Genomic DNA, 14,270 nt, shown 5'->3' on the forward strand with positions numbered 1-14,270 from the left:
TAGAGGAAGGGTGTGACTGAGGCTGTGCTGAACCTGAAGTGAAGGGGGGAGGTGTCCCAATAAGCCCCACCTCAGCTGACCAGCTGGAGATCCTGAAACCCAGGGGGGTGGAGTCAGCAAGCACTAACAACAAAAGCCCAGGTGTGCCTTAGCACAACCAGGGGAATCTGCAGACACTAGCCCTGCCGGCCACCAGCTATTGAGCCTCCCTGAGCTGTAGTCCAGGGACACATAGGTGGAAACCTGAAGTGGGCAGACCACTCCTCCCCCACATGTTTCTGTAAACCTAAGGGTAACCCAGGGGAAACACTAAGAATCCAGACTTTGGCCTCAGTCTAGACACCCAGAGGCACACAAAGTCAACAACCAATCCCCTACTTTCCAGCCTGAGAAGCGTGGTACATCTGTACCCCAGAAGTAGAAATACCCTCTAAAAATTCAGGATATAGGCAATCACAATGGGCAAGAAGGAATCTGTGAAATCAAGAATGATACAATCCTATTATAGCGAGCAAGAACAACCAAGTTCAGAGGACAACATGACTCTATACTCACACCTGAGACCACAGAAGGAAATATGAACTGATCTCAAGCCCCAAAAACATTCTTAGAGGAGCTCACAAAAGATTTTAAAAGCCAAATCAGAGAGGTAGAAGATAAATTTAAATTTACATTGACCAAATTGGAAAAAAAAATCTCACGGAAGAAAACAAATCTTTAAAAAGTAAAATTTGTGAACTGGGATGGGAGGTTGAAAACCTAACTGGAAAAAATACCTCCTAAAAAAAGAAGCTTCAAAAACTAACTGAGGAAAATAATTCACTAAATTTAGAATCAGTCAAATTGAAGCTAGGACTCTATGATGCATCAAGAGTCAGTCAAACAAAACATAAAGATTGAAAAATTAGAAGAAAGTGTAAAATATCTCACTGGAAAAACAACTGACCTGGAGAACAGATCCAGGAGAGATAATCTAAGAATTATTGGTCTATCAGAAAGCCATGATGAAAAAAGCAGCCTGGACAACTCCAAGAAATTGTTAAAGAAAACTGTCCTGAGGTCCTAGAATAGTTATTGAAACTATAATATATAATATAATATATCATATTATATTATATAATAATATATAAAATAGTTATTGAAAGAATTCACTGGACTCCTCCTGAGAGAGATCCCAAATTGAAAACTCCAAGAAATATAGTAGCCAAATTCCAGAATTACAAGGTCAAGGAGAAAATATTGCAAGCATCCAGAAAGAGACAACTCAAATATCATGGAACTACAGTCAGGATTACACAGGACCTAGCAGCTTCTACATTATAAGACCAAAGGGATTGGAATTTGATATTTCATAAGGCAAAAGAGCTTGGACTACAACCAAGGATCAACTACAGGGCAAAACTGAGCATAATCTTTCAAGCAAGAAGATGGTAATTTAATGAAATAAAGGACTTCCAAACTTTCCTGATGAAAAAGCCAGAGCTCAATGGAAAATTTGATCTCCAAATACAAGACTCAAGAGAGACATAAAAAGGTAAACAAAGAAAACACACACACACACACACACACACACAACTTGTGAATCAATAAGAGCAAACTGTTTATATCCCCATATGAGAAGCTGATACCTGTCAATATTGAAATTTATATAATTATCACATTTAAAAGGGATATGCATGTGCTTATAAATGAACTACTCTGATGATAAAAGAGTTTACTATATGCAAAGTATATGTTATGTGTTAGATATTCAAATAGAAAAGTAAGACAATATCTGCCCTCAAGAGGCTCACATTCTAATGTAAGAGGAAAGACATAAAAGAAGTTTCAGTTGCAAATCTTTTAAAAGGCCCCATGGTGCATACTATACAGCAAATAATGAGATGGTAATGCATCTTCATTAATATTGTTTCTGTTAAGAAGACCATATTAGTTTCTGATGTTGAATCATTTGTTAGTGCCAAGGCCTTTGTTGTGAGAACTTCCTTTGCTGGGTCTTCAGTAGCTATGACTGCTGAGCAAATAGGGGATTAAATAGCTGCAGAAGTTGCCAGGTCTCCTTTCTTCAGGGGTTGACACCCAGGATAATGACCATGTGGACTGGTTTGAAGTAGTGCCAGTGGTCTGAGGGACATTGATATTCCTGGGGCTCTTGAGCTCATGATCCTGGGCTATTTCCATCTAGGTCTGAGAGGATATGGTGGTCAAGGTGATGGTAATGATTTGACTTGCCTGGCACATATATGCTACATTCTTTGGCTTTATCTAGGCTTGTTTGCCTGCCCTATTGATCACAATTAGTTAACAATTGCTGGAGTTGGCTGGCCCCTTTTCCATTAGGGGTTTATCCCTTGGATGATGGCTAGGGGTATTGGGTTGGAATCAGGGTTAGTGACATGATGGGTATTACTATTTCAGAGGCTTTTGGGCTCAGGATTCTGGGCTGCTTCCATTGGTTCTTGAGGGGAAGCAGTGATGCCAGTCATTTGACTCCCTTGACTCATGATTCTTGTTTGTCCCTCAGGGTTGCTGGCTGCTTTGGCAATAGGCCTTGTATTAGCTTTTTGGCCTACCAAAGTTTAATTCCTTGGAGATGGTAGTGTTCAAGAACTTGATGCCATATGATGCAGCTGAAAAAATACAGACATTAAAAAAATGGATATTTGTTTCTGGGAAAGTATACGGTCATTGAAAACAATGCCCAATTTTCCGAAGGCAATCCAGCCTACCCTCCTCTTGTTCATTATTGGACCCAGTTCGTTGTGCATCTGCAGTTTCTCTTCAGGATAGATGTACTCATTGACCAGGTCTATGGGCTCTAATTCATGGTCTGGACAATAAACATTCTTTACCTACCTGGTATTTTACTGAGTGGATAGTTGGGCAAAATATTTTTGAGTGATTATGGTTCTTATTTAAAAGGTTCTGAAATGTGTTGGGATTTGATGCAATCAGGACAATGGTGTATGCAAACATCTGGAGGCAAAACCCATCAATTTGTTGTTCAGTCGTGTCTGACTTTTCTTGCCAACTATAGATAGGCTTGTAGGACATAAAAGCAAATAAGGTTAGTAATCAATTGTGTAAATTCCTCTGGACGTTTCTTCTCCTTAACCTTCAGTGGCCATTTTCATTCACTAAACCTGTAGCACTGACTCAGTTCCCTGTGGATTCAATATGGGAATTCTGAGTAATCTATTGGCCTCTCCAGAGGGCAGCATGGTTCTACTTCCAGGTCCTGGTGTGTGCCTTTAATTTTTTATTTCTCTTTTTCTACTGGGCAACTTACATAGGAGTTAGGTATCATAGGCCTGTCCAGGTAGCAGAGAGTTTAAAAGCACAGCTCCATTAGGAAGGCACCATTTTTTCTAAAATTCTTTTCACTTTAACTCCCTTCTATCTTCCCTCTGACATCACTTCCCTTCCTCTGTTGCCCCCCCAAGTGTACTATATCCTGCTATGCAAGGTCAATGTACTAGCAGGAGCTAAACAGCTACATGTATTTCCTGTTGTCTTTAGGTCGGGGTTAGTAACCTTTTTTGCAACAAGGATCCTTTTAGACTGATGAAGCCTATAGCCTCATTCACAGAATATCTTTTTAAAAATTCATTTTCAAAGGAAATGTATGATTTCAATTAGAGGTTTGTGAAAATTAAAAAATGATATATTTTCTCCTCATTTAATTTCATGGACCTTCTTCCCAAATCTATCCACAGATTCCTTAGCACTACATGGACACCAGGTTAAGAACTCCTGCTTTAGATACACAATATAATGAGCACCGCCAACTCCTTTGTCTCTAAAAAGGGAGGCTATGAGTCAGTCATCTTTAAATTTTGCTGCCACTTTTTCAGTTTCTTTTTGTCCTCTGGTTTCATGGCTACCAAGACTGTCAAGATCAGCAATTTCATTGCTCTAGTTAGTGCATTCTTTTATTCACTGATGAACAATTATCTCACATATAAATTACCACCAACAGCTAAATTGAGGCATAGACACCATCTAAAAACTCTCTGATGCTTAATACCCTCTATCTCCTTTTCTTTCAATGAAGAAGCAGGAAACTCCACTGAACTGTGTTTTTGATTCATCAGTTGTCATGGCTAAAGAATTCACTACCAACTGGCCTCCCCATTCAGGTTGATGATCACAAAGGAGAGATAGTGGATTGCTGGGACCGTGAATGATAAAATTTATTAGATCTTGGTCTCCATAAGCAAAAGCCAAGGTGACCTCTATACCATGATGGGGTACCAAAGTAGGATTCAATGGCCATACATGTTATTACTTAGAGTCTGTAACAGCAAGCACCCCAGCATCCCAGGGTGGCTACCAACACAGGTTCTTAGATCTGCTTTTCTAAAGGAAAGCAACTCAAAATTGGTTAACAAGCTTACTTTAATCAATCAAACATATATTGTTTACCTAGTTCATGGGAAAAAGGTCAGCACCCCGAACTTCAGAGTAAACAGACAGAAGTTACAAGACTGAGAAGGCACCAGGGTGGGCATTCCCAAAACACAATCCTCCCACCACAGGCTCCAGGTGCACTTAACCTAGGGGCAGGGAAGATCTTAAAAATTTACATTCCTATAACAGAGTCAAGAAACATTATGTTAACTTTTTGAAATTCCATTTAGCAAATTGTAATGAGAATGGGAATTTAAAGATCTTCCCTGCCCCTTAATAGATCTGGGGGAGTTTGAAGACCTCCCCTGCTTTGAAAGTAAATTCTGCCCCCTAATAGGCTGAATGTAATCAAATGGAGCCTGTGGTGGGAGGAGTTTGCTGAAGGGAAGCAGTGCCCATAGGAAGCTGGTCAGAGCTAGCAAGATGGTGGGGGACAGTGGATGCTCATTAAGGAGACAGAGAGGTTTGTGAGTAAATATTGATTTTGTATTGGTTTGTGGGAATGCTGAAGAATGCTGTGGCTCTCAGAGTTATGGCTTCTGAATATCTCTGATACTATGATGGAATTGGCTTACTGGTTTGGGGATTAGGTTTTCTGGTGTCTAAATAAATGCTTCAGTTCTATCCTCTATCTGGAGAGTTTGGTATATTTTGCAATTAAATGTTATGCAATACTTATAGTTACAGTCTTTATTGTGATCCAGGGCGCTGTAAATATTGCATTGGCTCTTCACAAACTTTGCTACTTTGAATTATGTAGTTGATTTATGTAGCTAACCTTCTAAAAATTAAGTTAAAAATAACAAAAGCAAATCTGGGGTAACAGGAATATATGCATCTCCATAAAGATTGCTGTATAGAAAAGAAATATGAATAGAAACACCTCAGTGAAGGAAATCTATTAAAGGAGAGCATCCTTCCTTTCCTGGAAGGTAAGAGGATCGCTGCCTAACTTCTTCAGCGCTGAAAACAATGCCTGTTGCATTCAAATGGCCAGTTTGACCTTTTGGAATTTTTTTTTCCAAAAATGCAAATATTTTTAAACATTTAAGAAAAAAAATCCCCCCAAATAAAATATATCCATGTCAATCATTTATGTTCAAAGACAAAATAAGAAATCGTGAGTTGATTTTTGTCTTCCATCAGAAGCATTTTTTTCCAGTTGATTTTATTTTCTTTGTTTTTACTTAGCTACCACAAAATTCAACAGATCGATGGTCAAGACAATAGCAAACATCTGTTTTTGATGGGAACCTCTATTTGTGTGGCAGTTAATTAGCTGGTGATTCACTAGCACAAAATGGCCAGTCTCACAATTGTAGGAAAATTTCTTCAAGGGAAAAAAAGGGAGAATTTTCACATTCTGTCTGTGAAACACCAGTGGATACTTTTGTAAGCATCTCTTTGAGGGGAAATGAGCATCTTCTTTTTATATTGAGGTCACTGTAGACCAGGGGTGGAGAACCTTTGGCCTCAAGGTCATGTGTGGCCCTCTAGGTCCACAAATGCAGTCCTTTGACTGAATCCAAACTTCACAGAACAAATTCCCTTAAAAGAATTTGTTCTGTAAAACTTGAACTCAGTCAAAAGGCCACACCCAAGGACCTAGAAGGCCATATGTGGTCTCGAGGTCACAGGTTCCCCACCCCTGGACACTGACAGCTTCATTTTTATGCCTCTGATTAAAAGTTAAATCATCCAAAGCATGTGAGAATGGCCTCTAAAACAACTTCCTATCTATAATTACAATAATTATTATTTATTATTATTATATTAATTAATTATAATTATTATTAATTATATTTTTGCAGTTGGTTTGGGGTTTTAAATCCAAAGTTTTATCTTGTTTTAAAAATACCATCTTAATGATGTTATATTAGTACCTTTCTCCCTTCCCTGCTTCAGGAAGAAAAATATCATATGCCATTCTAGATAATTAGACCTCTACTATAGTCTCAAAGTGTCTTCGAGTGCCAGGTCTTAGAAAATCAGATTTATGCACTTACATATGTTTTAAATGAAAATTCTGAGGAATCTGATGAACACCCAGATTTCAGATTTGTTTAAATGATTGACATTTCCTTTAATCACATCTGAAGGAATTTTTTTTTAAATTGAGAACTGGCATATATATGTAATTATCCACAGGAGAGAATTCCAAGACATCATTCAATGGCATGAAACAGACCAATTTTCCATGGTAAAGGCTGTCATAAACTCCCAGTGAAGTGTTAACATGGGGTGGCACATACTTCCTCCCTGAACCCGTCCTCCTCCACATACCGCCATCCCCATTAATCTTCCTCCCTTCGATTGTCCATACATTTCTGAACTTCCACCAGCATCAGGAAAAATTGTAACTTAAATGAAGTCTAGCAGCTAGGTCTAGATTGGACCTAGAGTCAAGAAGACCAAAGTTTAAATCTAGTCCCAGATGCCAGTTGTACAATCCTGGCAAGTCACTTAACTTTACTGAGACTCAGTTTCCTCATTTGTAAAATGGGGATAATAACAGCATTTATCTCAGAAGTTTGTTGAGAGGACCTAATGATTAGCATATGTAAAGCACTTTGTAAACATTAAAGTACTATACAATTACTAGTTATTATTTATTGTTGTCGTTTCCATCTTTGGGTTTCCCAACTCCCACTTTTATCCCTTTCCCTCTCTTTTCCCAACCTGCTCCCCTCAGGCAGTCATTGCTTTCATAACCTTTCCTTGTTAAATTTTATACACAGAAAAGGATGGAACTTTATTCTCACTAAAATACGTGGTCAGTAAAGATTCAGAGTCATTTGTTTTGGGATGGGAATGAAAACTTAAAGCAAATTCAGATGGTAAGGTTTCAGCCATCAATGAGCAAATAAGGGAGATGTCTTTGAGGCAGAGAGATTGATCCAAGGCACCTAGAACCTTACAACAATCGTTATTCATCCCTTCTGCATACAGTTTACTTACCTATAAATAAGCCTCTTATTGTACATTGGCCACGAGTCACAAGGGGAGCTGCATTCTCATAAGCCCTGACTGATGATGCCCATAGATCTGCTTTCTGAAATACAGACACACAGAGAGTCTTTGCCTTCTTATACATTACTGCCTACAGTTTGATAATTCTCTGCTTATACTTTTTTTTTCTTTCCTCATTTAATTCATTCCTCTGATTAAAAAAAAACATCACATGGTATTTTTTGTTTGTTTTTTGGAGGGGGAAGGGCAGGGCAATTGGGGTTGACTTGTCCACAGTCATAGGTCCAGTGTTAAGTGTCTGAAGCCGGATCTGAACTCGGGTCCTCCTGACTCCAAGGCCGGTGCTCTATTCACTGCACCACCTACCTGCCCCATCTCACAGTATTTTCTATTGCTTATAAAATCCAAATCATGTTCATAACCGATTTTCCCCAATTTTATTATCCATTGGTTCTGTGTGAAAACTTCCACTCATATTATATGGATTGATTAGTCAAGTTGGCCCCCAAACATTGATCTCTCTACTTATAATATTGCCCTTCATGCCAACTTCTTTCCACTAGTCTGAAATTTTCCTATATTTCAAAGTCAAGTTCAAATCCCACCTTCTCCATAAAGCTGCCTTTTACCACCACCTTTCCAAGCTTCTCTCTTGAGACTGTAATTTATTTGGTGTTATTTTTAAATTTATTTTTATATGTTATTTATATTACTTTTGTGTTATCTATGACTATTTTGAACAATATTTATATGACTACTTGAACTATACAAATAAAAACTTGTCCTTTTTATTTATATATATATTGTTCACTTACATAAAAATATTATTCATAGTATAGTGGATACAACATTGGATAGACAGTCAATAAGACCTAATGCCTCAGATTCTAACTAGATAAGCCATTTAACCTCTTTCTCAGCCTCATCTGAAAATTATTCACAGGGGTATCGTGGTGATCACATGATATAATATTAAGTGCTTTGCAAATCTAATAGCACTATACAAATGTTACTTCCAGGACACCAAAGTAGTGCAGTGGATAGAGTACCAGGCATAGAGCCAGGAAGAGCTGAGTTCAAATTTGGCTTCACACGTTCACTAGCTGTGTGACTCTGGACAAGTCACTTAACCCAATTTGCCTCAGTTTCCTCCTCTGTAAAATAAGCTGAAGAAAGAAATGGCAAACCACTCTAGTATGTCTGCCAGGAAAACCCCCAAAGGGGTCACAAAGAGTTGGACACAACTAAAAATGACTAAGCACACTATTCTTATTCATGGTGCCCAGTATTGTTCTATAAGAATTAAATGGGTTCTTAATAAATATTCAGATCATGCTCTGGTTGTTATGGAAAGCTGTCACAGGAGTAGAGGACTTGTTCTAGATTGGAGGGAAGGTTATAGGAAATATAAAAAAATCTAGAGCTGTAAGAAAATCGTAAAAAAAACTGTGAAGGGAAGAATAACTCTTTAGATTTTTTGTTAATTGTGTTTTAAGAAGTCAATGTTAACTTACAAAAGTCATTCAAGACAAAAAAAAAACAATAAAAATTTTAATAGTACATAGCATCAGTTGGTATCTCCCTGAGAACACATACCATAAGCCCTCCAAAGTCCTTAATGGATTACCATGTAAGAAGCATCTTAAGAAAACATCCATCTAAAAGTCATGTAAAATCCATATTAATTAAAGAGTAAAAATAATGCAGTGGTGCTCTGAAGGAACATTTCGCTTTATCTGCAGAACAAAGAATGCTATTTTTGGAGTCAGGAAAACATGAATTTGAATCCTGCCTAACATAATTAGCTGTATGAACCTGGGAAAGTCATTTAACCCATTTCTTTCTCTGTAAAATGGATATAAGAAGGGCACCTACCTCACAGGGTTGATGTGAGGATGAAATGAAATAACAGATGGAAAATGCTTTCCAAACCTTAAAGTGCTATCTAATTGTTCACTATTTTTATCCATAAACAAAAGTAAAATTCTGGATCTCTCTGCTCAGAATCTTATTTATGATATAATTTTGCTTTATGCATCATAAAGATTATGGGGTGCTGACTTCAGATACAGCTAAAATCAATAGCTGTGAATAAAAATATGCCTAAGTTTGAAATTCTCCTTGGAAAAGCTGTGTGGGAAAAGAAGATAACCATAAACAATGTGTTCTATTTCACAATCCTCTCTCCTTAATCTTTCTATTACACATCTCAGCTTTTCAGCCTTTACTGCATGTAACTGCCCTCTAGCTCATAAATCTTGGAACTGTAAATCCAGAATGGGAAAGGACCTTAGAGATATATTTTGTCTCATTTTTTTTTCCATTTTACAGATGAGAAAAGTGAGGTCCAGAGAGAATAAGTCATGGTGAGAATAAATTGGCAGAGCTGGGATTTAAAGTTAGGCCTCATGATTATAAATTGTGCATTCTCCCCTCTGTATGACATTGCTTCCCATCTTGTCTTCTGTTTTCTCATCTGAAAAATGATAGGTTTGTACTAGTGATACCTGAGAGCCCATCCAGCTCTCAATTCATGATGCTATGCTCTCTTCTCCCAATAAGACCATAAGTAACCTATGACAGTCTTTGTCTTTCCCACAGAACCAAACACAGTTCTGTGTATCAAGAAGGTGCTTCATAAATACTTATGAATTTAATTATTACAGTTTAACTTATTCAGTTCAATCACAAGTGATCTAGTCAACTGTGTCCTTATAGTAGGAGAAAATGGAAAAACTTCCAACCTAGAAAATATTTTCTTTTCATCTTCATCATAAATATTTGTGTCTCCTTTCTTAAAAAAAAAATCCTGTCCTTAAGTAAATTGTTTTGGGGAAATGCACTTTTCTAGGTGGGTTTATTAAGATGTTTGTTAGGAAGTGCCTTTTGAAAGAAAAAAAAATCTATCTATCTATCTACTTATTTATCTTTAAACTATGCGTGGGATTTTATTGGTGTAAGAAGCTCCATCTCCCAATGAAAACAAGCACTGATTGCAACTTATAATCTTAGAGAGTTGTCATTCACCAATGGGGTTAAGTGGTTTGCCCTAGGTCACAGTGAGTATCTCTTGAACTTTTCAAACCATGAATTTGAACATATATTTTAGTAAATGTATGTAAGTGCCTACTATGATCGGCATCAAGCTCTCGGCAAACCTCCACCTTGAGCTCACTCTTGGGCTCCTAAGTAGTACATGTACAAGTGCTATTTAAGTATGCCACATAGACATTAGGGCTAGGAGAGGTTGTATTATTTCTCCTTGATCTTATTCTCACATAAGGGGCTCATGTGTAACAAACATTATTTCAAAATAACCCTAAGGTTCCTTTATACCATTCAATAACATATATAAAATGGGATGTCTCACCTGATGACACTATTCTGTTATTAATAAGGTTTCCTCAACTTATATTAGGTGATATTCTATTCCCCAAGTAATGCTGCAACACAGGAATACAGAATTTCAGGTAAGATTCACCTTGGCTGACCTTCAGCCCTCTTAGTCAAGTCCTGAAGGAATCCTCTGGCAGTAAGGGTAAAGATAAAACCTATCACATATGGGACAGCAACACACAATCTATATAACCCTCCACATTTCAACAGGAAGAGCTGATAAAATTCTGAATACAACTTAGTGCAAACACAACTTTAAGAAAATCTCCAGAATTAAAGAAGGATAAGAAGTCAGTCTACTTAAAAGATGACAAATTGGTTAATGGAAGTTTTCAAGTTCTTTAAAATCTACATAAAAGGGACAACCTGTACAAATACCCTGCCACTATAAGGAAATCATTGCTATCCACCCAATTTTAGATGTTTTTTTCTTAAAGTACAATTTTATTTTCATTTGGTGGGCAAGTCCTAGTAGCTACTTCTATTCTTCCAAGTAGCCTGCTTTGGCAATCCACTCAAAGAGTCTGCTTGTATGCATTATACCAACATGCTCTCAACAGCTCAGATCTTATTTCCTTTAAAAATGTCAGCCCCATTAGCATAACCAGCAGATGAAACTTGTAGGTACACATTTCATACCTATCCTTCACCTGGTGAATGTTTTCTCTGAATCATGAGTATCAACATTCCTGTTTTGACTTCTGATTTTAGAGCCACTGTGTCTGTAGAAACTAGATCCTCTTCCCTTGTTTTCATGCCACCTTTTTCTTTAAAGGCATATCTTTCTTCTATCATATACCATCATAATAGTAATTAATAATAATTGCATTTATAATAATTATTATAATATTAATAATTATTGCATTTGCCCCTGGCTCATTCACCACATATTTCATTTCTCTTTTACTGGAAATCTTCCTATTGGCTTTTCAGCTTAGCACTTTGGTCATTACTGTAACGAGGTTTGTTTAATACCATTATGAGGACAGCCACTAAAGCTAATGCTGCTCCTAAACTTGGAGGACCACAGGGACTGAACTCTTGGGCAATTCCTGAGAGAAGAGGGGCAATGATACGACCCACAGCTGTCACAGATTGCCCCAGGCCTATAAGAGTTCCACTAGCCTGAGTTCCTCCCACAGTCAGCTGAAGGTCTGTAATGCAAATCCTGCCTATGGCAGTGGAAAATGACAACAAAGTGGAGCAGAAAATAACCACCCATATGCTGAGAGCTGTAGAATAAAGCAGTAACAGCACACAGGTGAGGGTGCTCGAGTGCAACAGAATGGTGTAAGTGCTGTGCTTGTAGAGTCTCATTGCTGGTCCTAGCACAAAACCTGCCAGCACTCCCAGGGCACTGCTGTAGCTGATGACATATCCAGTCAGCCTGGGTTTCATCCCAAAGCGTTCCTCAATCGCCAGAACAAAGTTACTGTGATAGAGCATAACGGCCAGAGACATCAGGAAGCGCACTAAAAAGATGTCCCACATTTCAGATAATATTACATTCTTAGTATCTCTTAATACAGACACAATCTGAATCCACAGCTGCCAAGTCAGTGCCGGAGGCGTGATGGTACCATTAGTAGCTGGAGTCTCCTGTAACTTGTTTTTTGCCTTTTTCAGGAGGTCTGAAGGAGGTCTGTTGTCGGTTTGCCGGCTATTTTTCATCCTTCTCAAGTTTGTGTCATTCCATGGAAATATCCAGACAAGACCTGTTAATGCAGGGCGAGAGCATGAGTGTACTTTTGTCCTCAGATGCTAAAAAGCTGCTTCTCTAACACTACTCAACTGCACTTGTCAAAATGGTCAAGGTAACTGCTACAGACCTTTCCTTCCATTCTGAGTCTATGTTCCTATGCAGCTGCTAGAAACGATCTCAGTTGAGCTTCAGGGAGTATAAGTAATTTACAAGGATCAACATCTAACAAACATCAGAAGCAGAATTTAAATCCAGACCCTCCTCAGCCTAAATCAGCATTACATCTACTATTCCAATGACATAATTAAAGAATGCATTTGGCTTATTATTTGTGTTATTGTTTCTGTGATCATTATTTACCATTATTAAAAATAACAAAAGGAGAGTGTTGTACTAAAAAACAAACCAATCTCCTCAAAGTGTTCACCATCACTCCCCTTCTTGAGAACTTCCAAATGGTTTATTTCTCATTATCTCAAATCTGAATGGTGCTTTTTGTTCAAGGCTTTTCATGAACTCATCTCACTTCTCTTCAGCTCCGCTCACTCCTCTACTCCCAACAAACGACTTTCTTTGCCTCTTCAATTCAACATGCTACCCCATGCTGACTTTGGTTGGTTATGCATTCCATTTCTATTACCTGAACTTAACCTATCCCCTCCTCTTCAGCCATTAATGTTCACATATTGCACCTCCTTCAAAAACCCAACCCACAATAAACCCACCCTGTGAATCTTTTCTTGAATAATCTGACTTGACAACTTAAAATGTAGTTCTTAACTACACTGCTTTGCCTTTGAAGGTCATTTGGTATTGCTTTATATTACTCTCATATAATTTCATACATGTATGTTGTTTTTCCAGTTATATCATAAGCTGTAGGGATATCTATTTTTTTTTTACATTTCTCCATTATGCTATGCTGTACACAGTAGGTGTGAAATAAAATGTATGAATTTATAAGTTTGGGAAAAGCATTAGGATCCAAAGTCATGTGGAGACAGTATGGGAAATATAAATAAAAATATGGTGGCTATAGTTTAAACATTTATTGCATAATTTCAACAGAAAACTCACCCTATAATAAAGTGGTAAGAGGCCCTCTTGAGTTTTTCCATTTACTTATATTTTTAAGAGGTTCTCCAAGACTTTCATAGAATGAAGATTTCAGGAAGAATGTGAAGGAACTCAGCATGATCAATGATGGACTAAAAGGAAAAGATCATTCCAGGCACTTGGACCATGGTAAAAGACATAGGCATAGATATGAGTGAAAGGAAAAAAAAATCTAAATAGGATACTCAAGCAATAAGGCTGATTACAGCAAAGGATATTGTTAGTAGGCTACAAGAAGTGGATGATAGGGCAGTTGTGGTAGCTGGGACAGAGTTGTAGCATTTCATACAAGACAGTAATAGTAATGTGCTTTGCTAGCAAATTTACTTAGTGGCCAGATAAAAGACATACAGAGGAACTTAGTTTGGAATAAGATAAAATGCATGGCACCCAATTTAATGAAAAAACTAAAAGTAAGTTTCCCCAAATCACCTTTTCCTATCAACTGCTGTGATGCTATTCCTTCCCTTTATTATTGATATGTGACATCCTATACAAAATACGTGACATCTTATAAATGAGAGAATACGCTGAGATTCCATAAACAAAGTATATGCTTGAAGTCATTTTTCTGGCCACAGTGATGGATTTGTCCTGATGCATTACACTCGTTCTTGGTTTTCCATGTGACATGCATTTGTAGGGAAGCTGACAGAGCTTAAAGGTAAAATTCCTG

The 14,270-nt window shown here is 37.7% G+C and overlaps 1 protein-coding gene across 4 annotated transcripts in view; it reads right to left on the reverse strand.

Annotated features, from left to right (window-relative positions):
* Window positions 1-1,576: 1,576 nt before the first annotated feature.
* Window positions 1,577-14,270, reverse strand: part of MFSD9 (major facilitator superfamily domain containing 9) — a 31,425-nt gene continuing 18,731 nt past the window's right edge. For 2 of the 4 annotated variants that reach the window (XM_069094924.1, XM_069094925.1), the window contains one exon: window positions 8,045-12,491. In XM_069094924.1, coding sequence (XP_068951025.1) covers window positions 11,695-12,491 — 797 coding nt within the window. In that variant the 3' untranslated portion in view covers window positions 8,045-11,694. Of the gene's footprint in view, window positions 2,631-6,994; window positions 7,463-8,044; window positions 12,492-14,270 lie in introns of those variants that run through there. The other 2 variants (XR_011169597.1, XR_011169596.1) reach the window with 2 other exon arrangements.

The sequence above is a fragment of the Petaurus breviceps genome, unplaced genomic scaffold, assembly GCF_028583685.1.
Source record: "Petaurus breviceps papuanus isolate PSGF00001 unplaced genomic scaffold, PetGlider_PUasm1.0 223, whole genome shotgun sequence".
In the NCBI taxonomy this organism is placed as follows: domain Eukaryota; kingdom Metazoa; phylum Chordata; class Mammalia; order Diprotodontia; family Petauridae; genus Petaurus; species Petaurus breviceps.